The sequence below is a fragment of the Gallinula chloropus genome (genome assembly GCF_964237585.1).
Source record: "Gallinula chloropus genome assembly, chromosome: 2".
Taxonomy (NCBI): domain Eukaryota; kingdom Metazoa; phylum Chordata; class Aves; order Gruiformes; family Rallidae; genus Gallinula; species Gallinula chloropus.
The window spans coordinates 153108857-153135224 of NC_140086.1; the positions used below are offsets into that span (position 1 = coordinate 153108857).

The 26368-nt window shown below is 38.0% G+C and overlaps 1 protein-coding gene across 1 annotated transcript in view; it reads left to right on the top strand.

The window, feature by feature from the left end:
* The window catches only part of ESYT2 (extended synaptotagmin 2), a gene marked incomplete at its 5' end in the record, with an annotated part of 78470 nt that extends 52701 nt beyond the window's left edge, over positions 1–25769 (top strand). Inside the window, 16 exons of the mRNA XM_084260534.1 lie at positions 1569–1689; positions 2300–2476; positions 2849–2931; positions 4251–4299; positions 4917–5006; positions 5553–5648; positions 12655–12717; positions 14669–14743; positions 17064–17150; positions 17902–18051; positions 19089–19477; positions 21695–21793; positions 22412–22543; positions 24047–24152; positions 25371–25420; positions 25553–25769. Coding sequence (XP_084116660.1) covers positions 1569–1689; positions 2300–2476; positions 2849–2931; positions 4251–4299; positions 4917–5006; positions 5553–5648; positions 12655–12717; positions 14669–14743; positions 17064–17150; positions 17902–18051; positions 19089–19477; positions 21695–21793; positions 22412–22543; positions 24047–24152; positions 25371–25420; positions 25553–25598 — 1813 coding nt within the window. The 3' untranslated portion in view covers positions 25599–25769. The remainder of the gene's footprint in view (positions 1–1568; positions 1690–2299; positions 2477–2848; positions 2932–4250; positions 4300–4916; positions 5007–5552; positions 5649–12654; positions 12718–14668; positions 14744–17063; positions 17151–17901; positions 18052–19088; positions 19478–21694; positions 21794–22411; positions 22544–24046; positions 24153–25370; positions 25421–25552) is intronic.
* Positions 25770–26368: the final 599 nt, after the last annotated feature.

Genomic DNA, 26368 nt, shown 5'->3' on the forward strand with positions numbered 1-26368 from the left:
GCTTCTTGTAATAGTTGTCTTAAGAGTTACTGAAATTATAATTTCTCTGGTTCAGTGTTCATGTAGAATGAAAGCCTTTGTAAATGTACTTAAATAAGCACTGGCGGAAAGGGAAAGGGAATAAAGACTCATGTTTAGGACAGATGGGAATTAACTTCCACAAGTGGGGAGGAAGCTTTTCCTCTGTGCAAATTGTTAACATTGTCCACTGCTGCTCTTTTCAGAGAATACCCCGAGGTCAGCACAGACCTGTCTATTGACATTGATGCAGCCTTGACTTTATTCTGGTCTCTTTCTTTTAATGGCATCCAGGTCATCAGCTGTGGTCTATCACGTCTCATAATTTGTCTGGATTTGTGGTGGAAGTGGGCAGCCAAGGGGATTCAGGCAGTACACATTGCAAATCTCTGGCATAAAGATGAGTGTGAATTTGAAACAGGCCGGATTTTATTTAATGGGTCAATTCTGTTACCCATCTCTCCCGTAATATGTTTATTGGTCTTGACAAAACTTTCTTCCCAAGCAAAAATGTAATATGTATTACATTGCACTGAAGCTGTGTGCTGTGTGCTAGCTGCTGAGTCAGAGCTGCTCCCAGCTGCAGAGTCAGTCTTGGAAAACCTTACCTGAAACATCTTCTCAGTCATCACACACATCTGTGTTTTAACTTCATAAAGACTGTAAAAGGCCAATCTTAAAAGTGTATGTAGGAAGAGAAGTTATTCATCCCTGGAAAAGCTTTACCAGCTAAAGCAAGAGTGTACCTGAGGTTTTGAATATTTCAACTGTTTCTGTAACTTTCTCTCTGAACCTTTGTACATACCCATAAACACTTCCTGGGTAATTGTTTCCTGTGATGGATTGTGCTACTCCAGTACTGCCAGTGGTGTGTGTCTGAAAACAGACTGGTTTGGTGTCACTTCAGACCCAAACTGGGTGAACTAGCTTAGGAAATCTTTTCCTTTTCTGTGCTTGTGGGGGTGTGGGTTTGGGTTTTTAATGATTCATCGCCAGTGTGATTGTACTGCCACTCCCTTTCTGCCAGAACAAAACCTGTTTTGCTTCCCTAGGCTATGTTTTACTCCGGGAGGACCACGTTTTCTTTGTGTTTCTGTTTTAAATGCCCGTCCTCCCAGCTCCAGAGGACAACTTGTTTCATAACAATACAGGGGCGGTTAGCCAAGCTTTCGGGGACAGTTAAATCATTATTGAAATACAAAAGCAGATTAACATCTGCTTGGTTACATGCGATGCAGGCAGGAAAACTTAGGCAATAGACTTTTTACCCGGGGTGGTTTAAAAGGCGGGAGCGAGGGGAGAACTTGGCCTGGTGGGGAAAGGAGAAGTTCCTGTTAATCTCTGTGGCTGCTGCTGTTGAGCGTCAGTTGCTTCCACCTGGTGGTCATCTTGGCAAGAATCCTTTACTTCAAACGTGTTTGGAAAACCAGGTGCCTCCTACCACCTCCCTGCCCCTCAAGGCAAATGTTTTCTGCAGCAAAAGGAGTGTATTAGTGTGACATAACGTGTTTAATTCTCATGAAGTAACTGAGGATTGTTTTCTCCGCCAGCGGCCTATCAGATACAATCATATTGGACATAATATCCAATTACCTGGTCCTTCCAAACAGAATTACAGTCCCCCTTGTCAGTGAAGTGCAGATTGCTCAGTTGCGGTTTCCTATACCAAAGGTAAGCATGTGTCTGTTAATACTAATTTTTTGGCATTTAGGGTGGGTTTTTTTCTGTAGTCATAACTGTTAGAGATACGCACATCTGTGTGACTTGCTAAGTACAGTTATTGAGGTAGGACAAGTTATCATAAATCCAGTCACTTCATTGATTTAATCCAGAAATAATTTCTGTGGAGTAAATGTTTCATAATAATGCCAAGAACAGTTTTTTTGTTTTGCTAGTCTTAAACATAATTTTTATTCTATACAGTTGAACTATGTTTTAACAAATAATAAGTAGCATAAGTTTCATATTATCACTGCAAAATATCCTTGTATTATATTGCTCTTTACATGAAACTGGTTACTACTTATTGGTACTTGCCGCCACTAGCAAAGTATTTCTTGATCTAACACATCAATATGACATTTATCCTTTTCAGGAATCTCTTGAGTGCTAGGTCTGCTGTGCATGTGCATCATCATTGATATCCCACCATTTACACTGTGTCCAGACCAGGTTTCATGTTAAGGAAATCACGGGGGAAATGATAAAATAAATGTTGCATAAATTGTGATGAAACGGCAGCTTTCAGATTACTATATGAACTTATTTTTTCCTTTTTCAGGGTGTTCTAAGGATACACTTTATTGAAGCTCAGGACCTGGAGGGGAAAGATACTTACCTAAAAGGAATTGTCAAAGGAAAGTCAGATCCTTATGGAATCCTACGTGTGGGAAACCAGATTTTCCAAAGCAAAGTCATCAAAGAAAATCTCAATCCAAAATGGAATGAAGTTTATGAGGTACAATCAATAAAATACCTTGTGTGTTCTGCAAAGTTTTGTTCTGAAGTTTCTTCAGTTTTGGGGGACTTTTGTGAGGAGCTTCTTAGTGTCCTTCTAAAACCCCCAAAGTTCTGTAATAAAACAACTCTACATTGACATATACATCTTCTGTCTAGAGTAAGCATCAGTAATTCTGAAAAGAATTCTCTGAAAGCCAACAGTAGCAAGTTACATGTGGAATATGCTTGTACTTGCCCTACAAATTAAATGTAAAGTGTTTGCATATTGATATGTTTCAATAGACAAAGGCACTGCAGTTCAGCGTTTTACTACTGCCATGCCATTTAACACAGTTTTACCAGTGACAGTGCCATCTTACTGTACTTCCAGGCCTTAGTATATGAACATCCAGGACAGGAGCTAGAGATTGAGCTCTTTGATGAAGATCCAGATAAAGATGACTTCCTGGGAAGGTAAATGTTATGGAGAATATGTTTGTAGGTACTAAAAAAGATTAAATATTTTGATGGTTTTTTTTTCCTTCTGTATTTTATTGCAGTTGTAGTTGTTCTATAGTACTATATTTATACATTAAATTTATTTTTGGAATGATTGTAGTAAGTAGTTCCATAATTACTCCTTTATATATAAATATAAAAATAAAAATGTGTTTGTGTATATATATACACATACACACATATATATGTTTCTATTTTATCTTTTTTTAATAAGGTAAGTGTTGTGGGTACCCTGGAAAAAAGGGGAGGGGGTTGGGTTCATGGGGTTTTTTAGGAATTTTACCCTACCTGCTTTAACATTTGTAAGCTAGCACTAAGTCTTAATTATTTCTTTGGGCAAAGTTAATATAGCTTTACAACTGTGTATCTTCTTCATCTTCATAGTTTTTAAATGGCTAGCTCACAGCTTGTTTTTCTGTAAGAGCTGATCTTAACTATTTGATTAAAGAAAAAAAAATGCTGTAATGCTTTTGCAAATAATTACTCACTCTTAGATTCCATAGGTCTGCCTTTAGTGTTTACCCATAAACATTTCAGGGTTTTAGTCAGCTTCTATCTCCAGTAATTTGTCACCTTTATTTCTTGCAGAGTTTTGGAGCTTCCCATTGTTGCTTTCCATACAGAGTAGAACTCCCTTATCTTTCCAGCTCCTTCTCTCTTAACAGGAGCAACAGTACCTACTTCTCTTCTCAGTAAAATAAAGAAGTAGGTAGTACAAAGGCTTCTTTTCTTTGCACTTCCCTAATCTTACACTGAAGTGGTGGGGGGAGGAAGTGGCATAATATGTACATCAGGACTAATAAAATAAAAAGCCATGACAGATGTTCATGCACTGGCATGCAGTTGTCAGACATGCTTAATTTTTAGCAGATTCCCTGGTAAATTTTTAGCTTGTGTGAACTAGCACTCTTCCCAGACAATGCCAAAGCATGAATTTGGTCATAGCATATGTCCAGGGGCTATTTCCAGTGGGTAATATGGATGTGGTCACTGTTTTGAGAGTTTGATCATATGTACATGAGCCATATTTTGCCAGTTGCTACCAAATGGGCTCTACTGTAGGCATATTTTCTGTTATCCTGCATTTGTCTTTGTTCAGCCATTTCATTCCCTACTTCTTCCTCTCTTAGGGGCCAAAAGAATAGTATTCCGCTCTTTTGATCCCAGTGGAAGCCTGGATACTCAGCAAGCACAGGGTGGGGTTTGAGTTCTGTATTAGATTTTTTTGCTTCTTGGCTAAAATACTGATTATTTTTTTGCTTTTTTTTTTCTAGTTTGATGATAGATTTAATTGAAGTTGAGAAGGAGCGTCTTCTAGATGAGGTAAGTGTTCAGTGTGTTTTGGGTTAAAAGGAATGCATATGTTAAGGATGTAGTAGTTATTCTCTTAGTGCTTTTACCCAGAAAAAGTTCCTGTATGTGCATGAATAACCTTAGTGCTAGAAATAGTATGATCAGTACAGTGGTTTAAGGGATATCTGAATTGGTGAAATCCAAAGAATAATTAAATTCCTCTTCTTTGTTGGGGTTTTATGATTACTAGTATTTAAATGTAAAACCAATAACTTGCATATTTAGTGACAGAGATTTTCTTAGGAGAGAACAGCTAATTTCCTGGTTTGACTACCATTAGACTTAACAGACTAAGTCCTATATGTAAGAGAGATTTTATCGTGCTGTTATGTTGGGATTGTATTTCCAGAACACCTTTGCAGAATTCTCTTGAGGTTTGTGTGGCTGTTTTTGTTATTCTGTTTTCTAGTACTTAGTGTGAAATAGGACATCACAAACAGTGAATCAGATCTTTTCAGGTTACGTGGACTTCAGCTCTATGAGATTTCTAGTAGAGTTTAGCATTTCCTAAATGTCCTAAGGAGCCAATTGCAATCATGGGTGGGTTTGATGTCAGATTATTTCATGTTATTTTGCTTAACTTTTAGTGGTTTACTTTGGATGAAGTGTCCAAAGGAAAATTGCACTTAAAACTGGAATGGCTCACGTTGATGCCAACTGCTGAAAATCTAGACAAGGTATTAAAGGAACATGTTAATCCTGATCTTCATTGTTGTGGGGTGTTTTTGGTTTTGCTTTGATAAATATGTAAGTATTTCAATTCTCCAGCTGTTGTTAATTTGGATAAACCTGTAATTAAGCTATATGTCTTAAAAAATCTCAAACTAGTTCTAACTCTCAACATAATCTTGTGGCATGGAATTTTAAAATTGTTTACTCATCCTGTTCTTTTCTCTTGATTGTTATGGTTTCAGAATATCAGCTAACATTTTCTTAACTTGAGAGAGAAGGCTGTATATAATATATAATCTGTCCAGTCTAAAATAAATATATAAATTAGGAAATGGGGAGGAAATTTCCATAAAAATGGGTTTAAAATATCTGCCTGAGTCTTGAAAACTTATTCTTTGTTGTGTACATTTGTGAATGGATTTTAAAATATTTTTCAGGAATGTGACAATAATATTATTTGATCATATGTACATGAGCCATATTTTGCCAGTTGCTACCAAATGGGCTGTAGGCATATTTTCTGAAGGGCTTACTGTATGTTTTTTGTTTAGGTGCTGACAAGCATTAGGGCTGATAAAGACCAAGCCAATGATGGGCTTTCTTCTGCATTGCTTATTCTATATTTGGACTCAGCAAGAAACCTGCCTGTAAGTCATATTCTGAAGGGCACTCTTTTGTCATGGGCAACTCTTGCGAACTTCCAGCATGTCTTGCTCGGTAGTATGGCACACTGCTTTACTAACACACATTATGCCATGTTTTCTGTACCTTCTCTCATTTCAAAACGTGTAATGTAAGGTCCACATTTCTAGCTGAGTACTACAGATGTGTATTTAATAAGACATTACTCTTGTATAGGTGTTGGTTTTTTTTAAAGACTGCTCCTTTCCTGGACTTGAAAGGCTGCATGTTTCTATTACACAGTGTTTTCAAGAAATAGTTACACAGCGTTTTCAAGAAATAATATGGGATTAATGTGGGGAACTTTAAGGAACTAACTGGGAAAAGGCCCACTTCCTTGAGTTCAGGTGAACTTACCCTGAGTCAAAGCAAGCATCTGTGGTAAATTTGAAGGTACTAAGTCCTAGTTGTGAAATGAATACTGTGCAGTTGATGTCACAGTGGTGGAATACTCCATGAGACTTCTGTCAGGTTGTCATTTGGAGTATTGTTCCTTTGCTGGTGCAAAGCATAAAACCAAAAAAATTAATGGTTCTGTCGTTATATGGATTATACTATAGGATAGGACTGTGAAATTCCTTGTTTATGACAAGCAACAGACTGTTTTGTCTGTTTATTTCAGGTTGTAAATGATAGCAGTAATAGAGTAAACCCTACCGTAAATAGAGTTTTGCTTTTTTCAGCATTGTTAGTAGATGAGAAATACTGGAAGTGGTGACTGAAATATTAATCAGAGACAAAAGTTTTCAAGCCTCAAGGGGTTTTTGTATGCATTTTCCAATTTTTTTCACTCATTTTAAGTTAAAATGCTGCATCGGAGTGGAAACGAATGGAAGCTTACTAGCCTAAACAATTTACATCACTGACTAGTGATTTCATGTCTGTTCCAGGCTGTACAGAGTAGTGTTTGTAATCAGTATTTATAGGTTATTTTAAAAGCTGAAAAGATGTAGCCCATTTGGAATAGATCCCTGCATTATCTTTTTAACCTCACTGTATTGAATTCAGGGGAACTCTGTAATTTATCAGAAAAAGAGTAGAATTACTCTAGTGGAGAGTAAGCAGAACTAGAATACAATTACAGTGTGCTTACCTTCAGTTTCAGAATACTGCAGCACAGGGAAGTTTGCCTGCCATCTGTTTTGTGTGCTAGGTGAAGTTAAACCCACTTCAGTATTTTTTTGTTCAACAACTGGATTTTGCTCAAACGATTACAAGTTTAATGTATTTGTTAAAATACAGTAAAGCCTCTTACTTAAAATGAATAAAGTTCTGTCATCCACTATTTCCTATTTTTCGCCCATACAACTTGGCTTCTCTATATCAGATTAGCTTCTCCAGCAAATACTCAGAGGCTTTGTTGTAAGTTTAGTTTTTTCCCTCCCTGCTTTAAACAAACATTTTGTAATACTACGGTCTCCCTCCTTCAGAAAGGTTAGGCTGCAAGTCTTGGCTTGTACCACCTTTTGGGGACAGTATTTTGATTTCATTGTCTTCATTGGTACTTCTAATCAGCAGATCTCTCAACTGTCGGGCACAGAAAGGGGAATTTCCTTACACAAAGCTGACCAGAAAGGAAATTTGGGAGCAGGATCCCAAAGTTCTTATTGCTGTGTCTGATGTTCTGTCTACAGCACAAGATTTCCTGGGTGGTTTGAGAATAAGAATGGTCACAGTGTGGGACCAGTTTAACCCTCTTATTTTTTTCTCTCTCTCTTCCAGTCCAGAAAAGCACTTGCTACAAATGACTCAGTATTTAACTTCAGGTTTTCCTTACAGAATTTTGTTGTAAAGAATTCAATAGAAAGTAACATTGAACATTTCATTTACAAGTTTACAACAATAAAATAATACAATGCTGTATTAAATCCAAATTGTCCAAAACCAAATACAGAAAGGGATTAATGTTTAGGTGGGGTGAGAAAATATGGGAAGATGTGGGAGAACTGAAAAGATTCCTACAGATACTATAAATACAATCCTTAGACAATGTCATGGAGCTGCCAGGCAAACTGCACTGAATTACAGCAAATACAGCTTTTTGAATGTCCATTTGATTGTAATATGTAACAACATTTACAAGACTAAACACAAAAGTCTGATGGCTTCTCATCTGGTGTTTGTATTCACTGATAGGGGTCATGTAGTGTAATAGCAAATTGGTCTTTTGGATTGCTTGTTTTTATGGGGAACAAAAAGGTCAAAGGGAATAAAGTGTTAGTATTGCACTGACTCTTACTAATAGCGTTGAAGACTTTTTGTCCACAACTTTAATGTTGCAGCTGAAATATTTTCTAGATGAATAAGTACTTTTTATTATCTTCAAAGTGGATTTCTTCTTTCGCTGGTATGTTTTAGATCTTGTCATCAACCTTGTTTTGTTTGAATTAGTGGAAAATTCCCAGCACAGGCATTTCTTTTGCACAGATCTGTCATAGTGGTGGGTTTCTGAAACTCCGGGATCATTTATCTGAAATACGTTTCAGATGGGGTAGAAGGGTGGACTCTAAATTGACTTAGTTGCACCCGCCATAAAAATCTGAACTTGGAAAGTGGGTTAATATATTTGAAAAGTTAAGAAAAAAATAAAAGAACTTTTTGCCTTTCTATACTTCAGAAAGTCAGAAATTTAACAGATGAAACTCTTTGTAATGACAGATATTGATTTGCTTTTTGTTACTTGTTTTCTCTGGAATCCTTTGACTGTTTTCCTTAACTTTTTTGTGTAGTAAAGCTGCTTATGCATTCATTCTGCCACAATCCCATCACTCTGCTTTCTCCTTCCATTTCCATCTTCCTAAGAGTATCTACGAGGGAAACTTTGGGTGTGGATACTTAAAAGAGAGGAGAGCATCGGGACTAGTCTTTTGTGAAAACACTACCTCACTCTATAGAGCACTATTTGTGAGTTCTCTGGTATTATTTGTATTGTACTTTTTATCTGCCAGAGTGTGGATTAGTGCTACTAAAGCCACTCACTCTAGTGGAATGAGAGCATGCAATTTGTTTTGCTGCATGATTTCAACAAGTGTGCATTGTTCTTGTGCTATTTTTATTGCATTTTAAAGGCTACTTAAATTTTATTGATCAGCATATCATTGGGTAAGTAATGAACTCTGTATGATAAACACCCAAGATAAGTTTGTTCTAAAAGCTCTTACAGTTACCTTAAATTGCTGATTCGTTGAGAAATAAAATGCATACTGTGCTAGCACACTGTGTGCTGGTGAATTGTTGGCTTTTATTGTAAAGAAACTAAGGTAATAAATACTGCAACCAACAGCCCTGTAGTTTCTTTAAAAGGTGATGCACTCAATGTTTGTAAGAATTTGCAACCTCTCCATGCTGGTTCAAATATTGCTTTAAAAATGGGTCTGGATCTTTGTGCTCCCCAAACTATAAATTCCCTTGTAAATTCTATTTCACTCCATGATGCTCCTTGTTTTGCAAACTCCTGAACTCCTTTTATTTTTCTTTTTTTCTTTTTTTTTTTTTTTAAATTAGTCTGTAGTCAGGAAAATCCAGGCTAGGGAGAAACACTAGTTAATTTTTTTTTTGCTTGAATTTACAGGAAACTAAAGATTATTGGAAACTAGCAATCTGCTGATTCTCTTACATGTAAATCTGTAAACACAACCTTGGCATCTTTAAAAAGACTGAGAATCTGTTCAGAATAACAACTCTTTTGCCAGAGGGAGGTGGATATGCTATTGTAGATGGTGTAGATTAATTTGTTGCTGGCTGGCTACTTCTGCCTCATATCATAAACCTTGGTTTAAAGGCACCGTCTCCCCTGCACACACACCCTCCCCACCCCCCCCCCCAAAACCCCAGCAAACCCCTTTTTTGCAGACCTTTAAGTTATTTTCTGTATAGAAGTTAATTTTAAAGTATTGAAAAATTATATCCATTCACAAACCTTGCTAAAATATAGTAATAAGAAATGTGGGGTGCTAGTCTTTCAGCTAGCAAGGGATGAGATTTAGGGCTGAAGGCCAGGAAAGAGGAGAGGACTGTCATAACCCAGAGACAATATCAGCTTCAGCAGTCATAAAACTGCATCTTGTTTTCAGGGCATGTTTAAACACGAGGTTCTCTGCAGACATTCACACCTGCACGTTCAGATACCTGACATGTCACATGAGTTACTGGGGTGGGGAGAAGTGTTTAAGAGCAGGCTTGTTTTATAAGGAAAGGAGAATCCAATGCCTTGAGTGCTTTCTGTTCCTTTCTAGGCAGTTTTATTGACTGCTGGGAACCTAGATTTGTGACACATAACTCAGACATTTCCTTACCTAAATCTGATTTATCTGAAGCTAGGAGTATGAATTTCTGAAGTGAGTATCATATAATATCATTAGTTCATAACAATTTTTTTTCTGATTTGATGTCTGTAAAACATATAAATCATTAGTATTTTAAATCCACTCTTACAGATCAGAGACTGTCTTCTGATTATTAATTGAGGATGCACTCACAGATTCTGACACTTCTAAAGCCCCATTTTAACCCCAAGCAAGATTAGTGAGTCAACAGAAGCAATGAGTCATACTCCAAAGCATATTGAATTAGGATCCAGCTTAATATAAACAAAGCAGCTTGTTGAATGTGCTGCAATTTATGGGTTTGTAACTAGGATTTACTGCAAATGTCACTGGCTGCTACAGAACACTCACCTGAAATCTGATCTGTGCTGCTGTCAGTTAGCAGGAGAGTTCTTGGATGCCCATCCCCTTTTCCTACTACTGCAGAGACACTCAAAACCCAAGCAAAACGATTTTGTCACCCAAAACCAGACCTTTGCTTAGCTTTTTTATATTGGAAACTCCCCGTTTCTTCTCACAGTCTCCTGCTGTCCACGTTTTCAGCCACCATCCTCGTGGACCTGCAGCTTCTTCCCTTGAAACCTTGAGATCTGGCTTAAACATATTTGCCCCAGCTGATGTCCCTCCTGGCCAATCCTTGCCATGATTCCAGAGGAATTGAGACATGTTCAATATCCAGGAATCAGGCTGTCTGCCTTCATAATTGGGTACATAGGCTTGAGTTTGAGTTTTAAAATTCCTTCAAAGAATATAAGGGGGAAAAAAGATGTGTGCTGAATATGTGGGTTCAGAGGTGGAGGATAGATGGTCAGTAAGTTGAGGCGCCCTTCAAGATTCAAAGTGATCTTGATGAATTGCAGATATGATCTGGAAATTTAAGGTACTTTTCCATAGAGGATGTTCATTGCACCCATACAAATATGGGATGGATAGCTCTACAGAAACAGATCTGTAGTTGTGCTGTATAATTCTGTTATGACAGACAAGCACCATTTGATACACAGAAAGGGTGTTTGTGTAAGCTTTAAGATGTATGGACTAATCTTTCTGTTCTACCCAGCCATTACTAAGGCCCTGAGTTTTGGCTGCAGCAATTTAAGATCTGGAGGACAGCAGTGGTGATGGGAAAGCCAGTAAATGTGACTAGCAGAAGAAGAGTAACTAGGGCGAGTTTAACCTTTAGGAAGCAAAGATAGGAATGGAAATGATCCAAGGAGGCTGCAAACAAATTGCTGCCTTCATCTTTATTGGAAAACCAGAAACAGCACTTAAAGTCAAGCAAGGAACACACCTGTTGGGCTGAAAGTGTTACAATGAAAAGGATAGTTAAAGATTAGGATTGATATGTTTAGTGATATTGTGCACTCTCCATCTTTGAAGGCCTTTAAGCACAGCAGTAAGTCCGTGACATACCAAATAAATAGCTGTGGAAGATCCCTTAATCTTATTTTAAGAAAAATAATTATTAAAAAAAACAACCCTGGAAAGCCACACACGCCTTATTTCTGGTTTTCTCCAGTCTGTGTGTTCATTCTGAAACAGAATCTTGAATGCTGAAATGCCATAAATCCCACCATGTGTATCAGCCAACTTCAGGATGAGACATCCCAAAAGAAAATGTAAAAAAGTATTTCTTCACAAATATTAATTTTCTCTCTTAAAATTTTAGCCACTTTTGGATTTGAATTTCAGGAAGCCGTTTCTTTTGGCAGAACATTAATAATAACAGTTCTGTTCATAAACCTGCATGCTTAAAAAGGCCATTATACAGTTTTTTGTTGCTACGCACTTCAGTTTTTAAAGCAGAATTGGTGCCTAAAGAAAAAGCCAGCCATAAGGATACTTACTTGAAGTCTGTTTTATTTCAAAATTGTATTTCCTGAAATTATTTGAGTGCAATTTCTCTAACGTTTCTGTAGTTTACAGGTGCCACTTAAAGAACAATATATTATTCTTAAAATAAAATCGTAACGTTTGCTTCATTAATGGAAAGTAGTCAGTGATATTGTCCTGCTAAATCAGTTCAAATTCCTATGGCTAGTGTATTTGCATGTCTTCGTTCAGTGGAGTAGTAGACCTTCATTCTAGCTAGCTTGCAGTGTTTGTATTGTTCATCTGCCCAAGAGGCTCAAATGACTTAGATTTTTATAATGATCTGAGCCCTATCAACCCCTTTAGCACAGTAATTTCTCCCATAACAGGGCTCTTTTGCATAATCAGGTATTATCAGAGAAGCTTTTGTTTTGTGAAAATAAACTTCACCGTATTTTTCAAAGGATCATGCAGAAGGCAGTCCATAGGACACCAGCCAGTCAATAAAGCCTGTTTTGTGAAGTGTCTTTATTATGGTAAAAAAAACTGGGGAAATATTAAGTGGGCTGAAAGTGAGTATATTAGTTTTAAAGCAGAATACAAACATTCAGAAAAGACAAGGGGGGGAAAAAAAGTTTTTTCAGACCTTTTTTTGTTGTTGTTGTCGTGGTTCCTTCATTGGTTTGTTTGAAACAGTTGTGGGGGTATTTTTACTTTGACTTTTTTTTCCCTGCATTGTCCTGTGTTGTCATGTCATAATTAATTAACCTCGTGAAAATGCTTCATTGCACGACTTATTAACCCTTCCTATGTTCATTCTCTCCTGACTCAAAAGAATAATCCATTAGAGTTTAATCCTGACGGCTTGAAGAAGGCTGCTGTTCAGAAAGCCCTAAAGGTAAAACTAATACAGTTGTCCATTTAAGGTCACAAAAGTAACTGGAAATGCACAAATGCCTGCAGCAACAGTGGATGGAATTTCTGTTGTCAGATACATGCTTAGTGCAATTCCATTTTACTGAAGTTTGATTTCAAGAAGTGGTCAAGACATTGGGAAAATACTGTGGTCTGTGGTAATTTGAATTTTAGATCAGTTGACTGGAGTATAGACTACTTCAGAAGACTGGGGGGAAAAGTAGTCATGAGAACTAAGTAGTAGTAGTAACTAAGGAACAAAGCTGACATGAAAGCTAAAACATCTTTTATGTAGAGTGATACTTTATTGCTCAACTCTGAATATTGAACCAACGAATTCAATCTCCAACATATTTGAAATAATCTTGGTTTTGCTAGATATATTTAGAAAGCTTTAAATATTTTATATTAATGCTACAGAAATTTAGCCCAGCTTTTTGACATGGAAGAAATAGATTTGACAGTCAAAGTTGGAAGGCATAAGCCAAGCTCTCAGCTGGAAGAATTTGGACAAGAGGGTGTTTCTAATAGACTTGTCAACAGCAAACCTGTCAGTGGCAGGTGTTAGGGGTGCATGATATGTGTGTGTACATTCAGCTGCCTACTTAGAATGAATTAGTTATTTGTATTTTCATATCAGCATAAGCAAGAGGGTCTTTTTGTCAACTTTCTCTAGTCATCTTACGAAGAAAAGGGATTTTTGGGTACCTTTTTATGGACAGAGAAAAAAAATGTCACCTACCAGTTTTGATCACCATCAGTTGAAATGTAATCAGACTTTCTTTATATTCCTTAAACCTTTGTATTTTTTTGTCTTTGAGAGCTAAATATTTTCAATTAGAAATTATGAAAAAAAAAGAAATGCAGCATTCATCCAAGAAAGGAGTGCTTTCTTCACAGCTATTTTTCCTAAAGGAAAGTACGGTTATAATCAGTGTGTCCCACAAGTCAAACAGTATTAGTGGAAGTATGATATCCAAAATGTAAGTTCAGATCAAATAAATACCTAAAATATGCACATTCTTATTTCAAAAATAGAAAATATTTTAATCACTTGGTTCCAATTGTGACCTTACATGCATTAAGTAGATTTTAACTAACTTCATATACCCAATCTGTACAATTTCCTACATGGTAGAATTCAAACTATATTATTAACCATGTATACTATGTTTTCTAGACCTTTCAAACTGCATTAACACCCGCTTGAGATGATTAACTTTCATGTCTAACTTTTCTTTCTGACTTAAATGGTTTGTTTAAAATTTGTGGAAGAAACAGGTAGTTGAGAATGTTCCTTTGCTTATATAATTTGTTTCTAAACTGATGTTTATTTTCACAGTTTGATGTAATGCTATACACCTGGTGAGCAAGGCTCAGATATGGCAGATGGTTGATTCTCTAATAAAGAGTATTTGGTAAACTGTAGAAATATACGTCAGGTACATTATAGTGCATCTTCTTTCTCCCCAACCTGGCAAGGGGGGAATATCAACTTTCTGATATTACATCCAATTTAATACTACTACTGCAGTGTAAATGAAGTAAGCTTCCTGAGTTTGTGCTTCCTCCATTCCCCCATCTGCATGTAATACGCATTTTGCTTTGTTAGCTTTGGAGCTTGTAATGTTCATTAGAACATAAGAATTTGCACCTTACCAATTTCATTTGAAGATAATGGAAAGGAGCCTAAACTCCTGCTTATTTTGCTGTGTTTTGCTTCAGTGTATTTAGGGTGATTGGATGTCTTCATCTTAATACATTCACGAGCCAGTCTGCCATTCAAGCCTGTTGAATAAAATGCTGAGAAGAATAGATAAGCATATAGTGGAATGCATCTGATTTGTGTTTTTAAGATCTGAAAGTTTACATAGTAGAGGAGAGAGAGGTTTTACATTATTCTGAAGGCAAAGTTTCTGTTTTTTCTTTACCAGTCAGGAAAGAAAATAAACAGCAATCCCAACCCACTTGTTTTGCTGTCAGTTGGACACAAGGCACAGGAAAGTAAGGTAAGTTCTTCCTCTTTATACTTGGCTCTGTCTACAAACATTTGGTGGCTCTGTGTGCTTCACTGGCTATTATGCCATTGAGCTTGTCTGCTGCACTGAAAGATACCACCAGAACTGAAATTCCCACAAGAAGCCAAGAATTGAGTGGGTGCTTACTCAGTTTAAACTGTCTGTGAGTAGAGACCAGATTTTTTAACTATTTCTGTATGTTGTTCCATGTTGGATGTGATCTGTAACTGGGATTCCTACAGCAGTGATTATGTAAAAGTGTAGGCAAACAGCAGGCTTCAAAATAGAGGTCAAGATTTGAAATCAGAGTTACAGAAATGCCCAGATCAAATGGGACCACTGAAGATCATCTGCTTGGACCTTCTGTTTAAAGAAGGGCCACAGATTAGCCAAAGTGCTGTATAGCTCTCAGGAGTGCAAAGTTTAGACAGGGTACTTTGTTACATCTGCTGCTTTTTTCCACTTTGAAGTATGGACCACCTCTGTGCTTTTGAGAAGGCGCTCTAGCACTCCTGAGCTCCTTTGCTCTCCAAGGTAGAAGAGCTTCAATGATTGATTGTCTTACAGTTCCTAGAGCAAGTTGAAATCTGCTTTTCTGAAGTCCAAGGCATTTATTCTATTGGTTTTCTTCATGTCCCTTAGGCTCTTAAGTGCTGTGATCTTACTGTCTCTGTAGCCAAGGTGCTGTTGATAGCAAACCAGTATTCCTCATTTCTAAGTAGTAGATTCAGAAGACATCAATACTGAGAACAAGGGTAATGCAACAGTGTGGCTTCCTAGCACAAACTCTTAAATTGCTTGTGCACCTCTGTGCTGCTTTCCTAGAAGACATAAGAGTAGTTGAAGTTCTCGATGAGAACCAGGTTCTGCAGACCTGAGACAGCCTTGAGTCATAGGAAAAAGGCAACATCCATTTCTCTTTCCTGATTGGTTGGTCTGTAACAATTGTCTGTCACGAGCATCATTTTGATGGTGGTCCTTCTGATTTTGACCCAAAGTGTTTGACATACCACTTCAAAATAAAATAGCAAGAATGAAGTGATACCTAGATAGGTAGATATATGTGATATGTATGTGTGTGGTGGTGTTGTGATTCAACCCTAGTTGATAAATAAGCCCTATACAGCTGCTCAATCACTTCCCCCATGGCAGGATGGGGAAGAGAATTGGAAGAGTTAGTGAGAAAACTTGTGGGTTGAGATACAGACGGTTTAATAGGCAAAGCAAAAGCCACACATGCAAGCAAAGCAAGATAAGGAATTCATTCCCCACCACAGGCAGGTGCTCAGCCTTTTCCAGGAAGGCAGGGCTTCATCATGTATTAAGTTACCCAGGAAGACAAACACCATCACTCTGAAACTCCCCCTCTTCCTCCTTTTTCCCCAGCTTTATATACTGAGCATGACATCATACAGGATGGGATGTCCCTTTAGTCAGTCAGTGTCAGCTGTCCCGGCTGTGTCCCCTCCCAACTCCTTGTGCACCCCCAGCCTACTTGCTCTTGGGGTGGGGTGAGGAGCAGAACAGGCCTTGGCTCTGTGTGAGCCATCAGCACTGTTTTCAGCACAAATCCTATGACCTGCTGTGAAGAAAATTAACTCTGTCTCAGCCAAAACACGTTTGGTTTTGTTTGTTTTTTTTTTTTAATGCGGAAGTGTCAGCGAGCCAAAAGAAGACACCTAATTTTAACATCTAATTTGGCTTCTTCATATCCTGCAAAAATTGTCACAAACCATAAACCATATCTTACATGGTCTTAACTTTGATACTTATTAGAGAATGGAGATAGAAATTCAAGTCCTTTCTTCCTGGAGATGTTTTTTGTTTTAATGAGCACTCCTTTCTTTCCTACCCTCCCCTTCTCCCTGCTCCATTCTTCCCTCCAATTAATAGGTTACTGAAAGTAGTGACATTTTGCAGTGAAATCCTCAACGTGGCATTTGGAGATTAGAAGGAGAATTACTAGTTTCTGGGCTTTCATTGAGTTAGTTTAGCCCTTACAGGGAAGTCCAGGAAGAGAGAGAATGTGAGACTGACACCCTTGCATTTGTTCATATACTGTGCAAAGGAAAGGTTCTTTAGCAGGAGTTACACTTACATACAGCAGTTTTATTGCAAAGCATATTCTGTTCATATCCCGTGTGTGATTACATATATGTCTTGTGTAAATCCCAAGTCTTTGTTAAATATATATCAGGTTTCAGACACTGAATTTGCAAAGCCAAAATAAAAAGCATAGTCAACTCTTGACACAGACTCTATTAGACAGAAATAGTTTATGAATTGTATGCTTCCCATTCTCTAACTTCAGATTCGATACAAGACCAATGAACCAGTATGGGAGGAAAACTTCACTTTCTTTGTACACAATCCCAAAAGACAAGATCTTGAAGTTGAGGTATGTTGTTTGCTCTCTTCAGATAACCTTTCTTTTCTAAGCCATTTCAGTAATAACATTCAGATATTATAGGCAGTTATGAATATATTGTGAACACCATTAAGGGTAGACTTAAAATGTTTTCTAAGAGCAGACTATGAAATACGTATTTACATTTACTACTAGAAGGAAGAAAGACAATAACCAGTCTCTCACCAGAAGAAGATACTTCATGGTTGTGTTACTTAAAAAAAAAAAAAAAATTGTTAATATCTGTTCCAAAGAGTGTTAACTGCTAGCAGAATTTCTGTTACATATGGCTCACTGGTTTCCTCTCATCCCAGGGAAGTCTTTTCCTTATCCAGGTAATGTGTCCCTATACTGTGCTGATGTGTAATATGCATAGGTCAAAGAAACTGAAGTGCAAACGAGTACTGCCCTAGTTAATGTTCCTCTGATAGGTGTGGGAATTCATTTTCACACAGACCCTGGGAAAACCATGTAGTTACTTGATCAAGGGTCTGGTAGATGTCATGGAGCTTTCTCTCTGCTTTTGCTCTTGAAGATCAGGATGAAGAACCTGGGCATTGAATATATTTGTTATCTTCTCCAATGTGAAGTAATCTTATGATCAGGGAAATTTTGTTTAAGAAGAAAGTACAATTGATATTGCTTGAAGTTTTTACTTTTAAATTAAACTAGAATTTCCTTTTCTTTCTCTGAATTTGTACAAAGCAGATCATACAAAATGACTTAGCTTCTGTTCCTTCAGGTGAGAGATGAACAGCACCAGTGTTCCTTGGGGAACTTCAAACTGCCTCTAAGCCAGTTGCTGGAGAGTGAAGATTTAACTATGCATCAGCGGTTCCATCTGAGCAACTCCGGTCCAAACAGCACTATAAACATGAAGATTGCACTCAGGGTACTCTAAAAATGTTCCCATTGTAAATATCTGAAAGCATGTTTAGGACTGTTGTGACTTCTGGTCTCATAGCTTTATGAAGATGATAGTACATTTCTTGGGTGTCACAATGCCAGGTGTCCTTAGTTGTGGCAGTGCTGTCAAGTGCACAAAGACAGCTTCCAGTTGAAGTACATTCTATAGCAAAACAAGAAAATCCTCTGAACAAAATAGGAATCAGCTGCATGAATTAAGACTTAGGCTCCCCATGATTTTAGACTAGGAAATCACGTTTGGAATCTGAATTGCTTCATTTATGACTCAGCAGGCTACAGATCAGTGAAGTCACCTTTATCTTACAGAAATGGAACCGAGGTCATGATGGTTTAAAAATAACAAAGTCTATAGGGAAAAGAAATACCTTCGTAGTACTGAAAAATTCAGACCAACTTTCAAGCACGTTAGAGTTTTGAAGACAAAACTGGCACACCTGCAAGTGGGTTTGTCATTTTCCCCAGCTAAATGACTTGGTTTAATAAGGTAGTATAGCTCTTTGCTAACACAGCCAAAGGTCTGTTAACTTCTGTTACTTGTTCTTTCCTAAAGAACTTCCTTGCATGTCATTAATAACTGAAAAGTTACCTGTAAAAGAGAAAATAAGGACAGTGAATGAGAAGAAATTGTGATACAGGATTAAATTTCAAAAGATCAGAAGAAAAAACTTATGCAATAGCAGCTTTTTAGGTGACTAGAGCTGCAAAGTAATTAGCACTTGCACCAGGAGTGCAGAGAGTATGGGAAGGGAATAATGAGAATAAATGAGTGAGAATTTTGCATTGTTTTATGGTTACTGCAGTTGCCTCAAAGAAGATGGAGCTGTGTTTGCTGTGCAAAAGGTTTTCATGTGAAAAGTGATTGAGTATTAGTGTGAATATTTTTGGTCGTGCATGAGTGTCTGAACTTGACTTGTCACTAACCAGTATTCTTGTAGAAACAAACTTGTTCCTATTTTTTATACTGGAAAATAGTAATATTATACATGCTTCTACTGTACCTAGGTCCTTTCTCTTGAAAAGCCAGCAAGATCTCCAGATCATCAACACTCAGCCCAAGTGAAAAGGCCCTCTCTTTCCAAAGATGCAAGAAAATCATCTTTTAAGCCTCAGGTTCCTGTCTCACCACCACCAGATTCAAACAAACCTGTTCCAGCAGCCCCAGTGACTGACAGTGATAAAAAGACTGATACAGCTGAAAAAAGCCAGCCTCCCAATGCCAGCCCTCAGTGGCCAAGAGATCTCAGCCGAAGTTCCTCAAGCCTTCATGCCTCCAACTTCTCTTACTCTCCCAGCCACCTCTCGGTCAAAGAGCCCACTCCTAGCATAGCCTCAGACATATCTCTGCCCATTGCCACACAGGAGCTACGGCAAAGGCTACGACAGCTTGAAAAGTACGCTGCTGATTCTTTTGTTTTGAAGTACAGCTGAGTTGAATTATAAAAGAAATAAAACTCTTCAGTGCAGCCAAAGAAAGAGTGCTTAGTTTGCATCTCAGGAATATTTTTCCTGTTGCAGTTTGAGCCTGCCACTTGAAAATTGAGTCTGTGATTTTCTTCAACCTCCCAGTACCTGTTAGACAGATTGTGCAATTAGAAGTTACCGCAGCGTTGTGATGTTTGTGGAATAAAGTCCACCTTTTTCTCATAGCTACACTGTATAATGCTGAGAAGAGTGGCAGGGCAAGAAGGGTATTTTCCAATAAATCATTAATCGCTTTCATGGTGGTAGTTGCCTGTTTCATCACTGAATCCTATTAGCATTAATATTAAGCCAATTAAGCTGAATGTAGGCAGGTCCCATTGAGAGGGATAGTTGACTAAAAAGAATGTTAAATGAATAGTCAGTTACTATTCAATTGAGGGTTGCTGCAGATGTGCTTTCTTAAAATACCTTTTATTATTATTATTATTATCTTTGCTTGCCTCACTGGATGGCTCTACTTACCAGTAAAGATATCTGAGCAGCTGTTCTGCCCTTAATAGGGGCATGGAAAAATTCCTTATTCATGTAGCTTTGTGAATCTAAGTGGGAAGATTTAAAAATTTTGTGTTCAAGGGATTGAACCAGTTCATTTTTTTTCTCTATCACATTCAGTAGTAATACAGGTTGTAAGGAGGTTAGTCAGTCTTCTGGCTCAAAGCAAATCCCTCTTCAAAGTTTGATCAGGCTTCTTGGGCCTTTACCAAAAAGGTTCTGAATGTCTCCAAGGATGGAGATTCTATAAAATTCCTCAGCAGTTTTTGGTGCCTAATCACTCCACTGTGGAAAAATGGGTTTTTTCCCTAATTCCAATTGGAATTTATCTTGATGCAACTTGATTGCAGAGTCGTCTTCTTTTACTGTGCACAGCCACAAGGAGCCTGACTCTGTCTTCTCTGTAACATCCGCTTTAAGTAGTGAAAGACTGCAGTTGAATCTGCTGTTGGCCTTCTCTTGCATTTGTACAAACCCATTTTCTTCATCGGCTTGTGTGTTCCAGCCCCCTGTTCACCTTTGTAGTCATCTGTGTCTTGTCTTCAGTTCATCAGTCTCTCTTTTGGCCCAAAAGGGGTTTGACACTATTATTTATGATAAATGTTAAAAACCTACTCCTTATTTCATGTACACATTTCATACTTTCTCATTTGATAGACGTGGTAAAGCTACAGTGAAGGCAGCCCTTCATTGCAGGCCCTGTGTTTTTGGGTGCTCTGATTTTTGTGAGGTTGGTTTTTCAAATTTTAATTTAACTAAGAAAACACCAAACTGAAATGCTTCATTCTAGGGTTTTTTTTTAAGTCAATGTCTTGGGAATTTTAATGGAACATTCTGCAACCACTTTGCAGTAGCTATTCACAAAAGAGGCACGCCTCTCCCCTGAGGTTAAGATTTGGCAGATAGTGTCCTGTGTGAAATGGAAAATACTGACAGTCAGTTTACCCATACTAAAATAAGCTTTTTACAGGGATGAGGGAACTCTGCAAATTGCAGTCATTCTCTAAAACAGGAATTCTTAATCAGGGTGTTTGCTTTCTATTTAAGCATGATCTGATTTATAAATGTAAATTGATTCTAATGTTATTTTCCATGTGGCATGAGCTACAGAAAAGTGGAATGGCTGTGTTTATACTGTGCTTTGAGCTTTAAAGACAGTAAGTGAGCTTAAGTATCACAATTTTCAGCCAAGAATACTTATATTTCTACATTAGAGGATTTAGAAAAGAATGAACTGGTCTTCTCATTGGTTCCTGGCCATAGGTAAGAGCCGCCCATCACTGAGGTTTTCATTGCAGTTCGCACCATTAATCTTTCCAATTTCCTTGATGCTGTTTTAATGTTTGTTTTAGGGTAAGCAAGTTCTTTACTGATTATGGTTTTCAAGGTACTGAAAAGAGCAGCTGATTTCTAAACTGATAAGAATCCCTAGCTTATTTTGGAGAGTAGAGCTGTTGAGCAAGGAACTGAAGTACAACAACTGATGAAGATATGCTCAACGTGCTAATGTGGGCTCGCTTTCTTTCAAATTAATAACTGAAAAGTTAAATAAGTAGCAGGTGATTTCCAGGAAAATTACTCCACATGTATTTCAGTTTCAAACACTAAGCACAGTGTTCTGCTTTTTCTTGCAGTGGAACAACTCTGGGGCAGTCTCCATTAGGACAAATTCAGCTAACGATTCGTCATAGTTCACAAAGAAACAAACTGATTGTGGTAGTGCATTCCTGCAGGTGAGCATAAAATACCAACATTCATTTCTGCACATATTTCTTTGTAAACTTTGTCATACCTTGATTCATCCTCTTAAATTGGTTGTCTGGGTGATCTTTGTTATTTTTAAAATAACATGCTGATGGTAATTCTGTGTAAATACAAAACCATCCAGAGCTATACTCAGAGTCAGTAAAAACTTCGTTGAAAAATTTGCTCTGATTTCTGTATTTGCCTATCATGCTTCTGCCAGGCTTTAAATGAAAATGGCATGTAGATTTTTATCAGCAGTGTCTGAGAGCTATCTGTAAGAGACTGAATTTTTCACAGAAATGACAAAAACACATGATTTTTTTGAAAGCCATACTTAAAGTTTGAATTGGAATTTTAGCAACATTTTATTCCAGCCTTTGCTGTCTGCTCACTATTTATCTGACCTTGTGCAAGTCAGTGCTTGGCATTTTTTTTAGTAGCTTTGCCACTGATAGCGGTGTGCTGTATCTGGCATATCATGCTTTGTGCAGGATGTCCCACAACTCATTCATATGCTAAAGTCAGCAATAGTAGTGTAGACACTTATATTCAGCAATGTCTTGTTTATTTTCTAAGTGTTTTTCCTGGTTTTTCACTGGTCACAGGAATCTAATAGCGTTTTCAGAAGAAGGATCCGATCCGTACGTGCGAATGTATTTATTGCCTGATAAGAGACGATCAGGAAGAAGAAAAACACACGTGTCAAAGAAGACATTAAACCCAGTGTTTGATCAAATGTATGTTCTAAACTATACATAGTGGATTTATATCATGTAATTACAAATCGAGGTTTCTCAGCTAACCTGAATGGATGAGCTATTGAAACTCCTAGCTGCTGCCATCATCAGACTTGGTCATACTCTTCTGCTGTGACAGCTCTTCCCATCCTTCTATTCCCAGTTACCACTGCTGCTCTTCTTACTCTGTTACTCTGTTCTCATTTTCTGCCTTATTCTATGTCGGTTGTATCCCCTTTATGCTGGTAATGAACGAACAGTGTGCACTCTTCTGGCAGGTGCCGAGAAGATGAGTGTCTTTTAGCTGGGCAGTGCTGTGGTATCCCTTCCTGCCAGGAAGCATGTCAGCTCTAACAGGCCAGTTGCCTGGCTGATAGATGCTGCCTCCTTGGGAGGACTGGCCAGCCACGTCTGATCAAATTGCTCAGTCAGTCTCTGTGGTGGCATTTCTCAACACCCAGGGAGTCAGGAAATTTACTTGTAGGTGGTATCCTGGCCCACAGGTGGGAATTGGTACAAGCTGATGATGCTTATCTTTTCACTCAGCTTTTTTGGTGGTAGTTTCCCTCACACCCATCATTTAGCAATAAAGAAGATCTGTCTGTACAGAAAGAAACTTAACTTGAGGAAAACAACACTTCAGTCCATTCTGTCCAAAGGAAATCAGCAAAGCATTAGTTAGAAGCTCTGGTAGGTTTTCCTGGGACTGCAGTGCTCTCCCGTTTGTTCCAAGTAATAGACTTGTTTTGCTGTGCCTTTCCAAGTAAAATGTATTGCTAAGCAATGAAGCTGTTTAAGAACTGTAGAGACAGATAGGTGTAGAATGTGGTGTAGTCTTGCTTTCGCTTTCTGTAAGTTTCAGATTTAGCAAACAAATTACATTCTTCCATAAAAGCTGATGGGTTTCCTTGGTGTGCCGGGAAAGAAAAGGAGCTCTGGTTCTAGAGGTCTGAGGTTTAATAAGGCTGGGCAGTCTTTCCCTTTGGGAGAGTAGTGATACTGAGCTGTTGGGATAGCAGTTCACATCATCACAGAATCAGGGAATCTCACAGAATTGTAGGGGTTGGAATGGACCTCCAGAGATTGAATCCAACTCTCCTGCCAAAGCAGGGTCCCTAGGACAGGTTGCATGGGGAGGCATCCAGACAGATCCTGAATAACTCCAAAGAAGGAGACTCTAAACCCCCCTGAGCAGCCTGTCCCAGTGCTGTGTACAGTCAGCAGTTGACCTTTTCTTTGTTTTGTTTGGTCCTGGTTTTGTTTCACCAGTGGCTTTTAGAGACCAAAGATAACTGAACTCTTCAGCATTTGATGTTGAAATTGATTTTGGTATTGAAGAAAAATTTCAGGCAAAACATTGGGATTTTTTTCTTTATTCATCTCAGACATCGTACTTGTTTGTGGAGGGAGGTAGTTTAATTATATTTGGAATCATTTAGCTGTAGGAACTGAACTTGCACCTCAGGTACGAAATTCTCTCTAAAGCATCACTTTGCTTGTCAGATTTGATTTCAGTGTTTCCCTGCCTGAAGTACAAAGAAGAACACTAGATGTCGCAGTGAAGAACAGTGGTGGTTTCTTGTCCAAAGATAAAGGGCTGCTTGGCAAAGTAAGTTGACAACGAGCTAATTCTGTTAGTGCTGCATGTTGTTGTACAAGGCTACAGTCCTCTTGTGATAGGAGCTTGTTAGTGTTGACTGAAGCACCTGCTTCAGGCACAAAGTGTTTACAAATTATAGATGGCTTAAATTTCAGGCTTCCATAAGGGAAGGAACAAACTGCAGAGCCAGACATTAATCACAGAATCACAAGGTTGGAAAAGACCTTTAAGATCATCAAGTCCAACCGTTCCTGTCCTATGCTAAACCATATCCCTAAGTACCTGAGTTACCCTTTTTTTAAACACATCTAGGGATGGTGACTCAACAATCTCCCTGGGCAGCCTGTTCCAGGCCCCAGAAACTTTCAGTGAAAATGTTTTTCCCAACATCTAATCTGAACCTGCCCTGGCACAGCTTTGTGCCATTTCCCCTTGTCCTATCTCCTGAAGTATAAAAAGGATGGGGCAGTTATGTCTTCTATAGAATTGTAATCACAGAATCACAGACTGGTTTGGGTTGGAAGGGACCTCAAAGCCCATCTATTCCCAGGGACACCCTCCATAAGCCCAGGTTGCCCAGAGCCCCATCCAGCCTGGCCTTGAACACTGCCAGGGAGGGAGCAGCCACAGCTGCTCTGGGCAGCTTGTGCCAGGGCCTCACCACCCTCACAGGGAAGAATTTCTTCCTCATATCTAATAAAAATCTGCCCTCTTTCAGTTAAAGCCCTTCCCCGTTCTCCTGTCACTCCCTGCCCATTGTAACCAGCCCCTCACACTTGGAATTCCGAGCACAAAAAAAAAACCCCACGCAGTTGCACCCTTGCAAATTGCCATGTGTGAGCTGTGTAAAGAGGAGGAGAGAGATCAGAATCATGGTCAGTTCATGGTGAACAGTGTTGTTAATTTTCCTGTTTACCAGGAGGGTTGTTAGCATCAACATACCTGGCTGCCATTGCCAAAATATGCCATGTCCAGAATTTAGGCCTGTGAAGTGCTCTGGGACTGTATCATTAAAGGGTAGACATTTTTAGGTCAAAACCAGCAACATGAAACTTTGCTGCAAGTTGGGCAGGTAGCATGTAGCTGTGATGTCAAGGATGTAAAATACATTGTTTATTAATGGTGTTATTTATGCTGTAGTTTACGGGATCAGTCAGATTTGATCTTTAAAAGTCAGAGAATGAAGGGCACAGGTAATGCATTGATTGCTAATTTAACTTTCCACAGGTACTAATACCTCTGGCATCTGAGGAACTTGCTAAAGGCTGGACCCAGTGGTAAGTATATTTCCATTATTAATCATATTATTACGTATTAATGAATGGTACATCGATACTGGTTTTAACAATGCATGCTATATGTAAAAAACAACTTTTTTTTTTTTTTCCTTTTTTCTTCCCCATCTCCAGGTATGATTTAACAGAAGATGGTACAAGGCCACACGGTGCCAGTTAAGCCCTTGGATACTGGGAATTCCCCATGCATCATTTTGCCAACCTTTATATATTTTTAAAGCGTTGTTCTCACAGATGTACCAATATTCCAATATTATTTTTATAGCTTTACTGATTTAGTTCCTAGACACATCCCCAATAATTTTATAACACTTGGTCATTTTATGTAGACGTAGCCTCTCTCATTGTTAAACTTTGTATTTTAATTTGCTAAACAGTTTTATGCGTTACTGTAACGTGCAATAGTACAGTAAAGTAACCTTTTGTGTTTAAATTGATCTTTATGATGGCTGTACCTATTAGAAAGTGCAAAGATTATGTTCTGCTGTTTTCTGGCCTTGTTTTATATCTCATCAAGGTATACTGTACCATGTAAATATATACTATTTTTTTATAATTCTTTCATGCTGGTTTGAATTCAGAAGAAAATCGGATAAAGGATATAGATATTTTCTTCTAAATGCATGTTTATTTGTTCAGACAAATCTCTTCTGTCTTTGCAGCACAATGGTCTTAATCATTTTGTGATATTCTTCAAAAACAAACTGCAGAAAAAAACCATTTTTACTTCTATTGTGTTTCTGGCCCTGCGTGGCTAACTTAAAATGTACAAAACATTAACATTTTAATATTTATATATAAATGTATTATTGGAAAAATCATGCTATAGAATATTATAAACAGAAATGAGAATTCTATAAATATTGTATAGATAGAGGATGAGGTCCATGAATCACAGTTTCTTAACCTGAGTTTTCATTTAATGGAGTA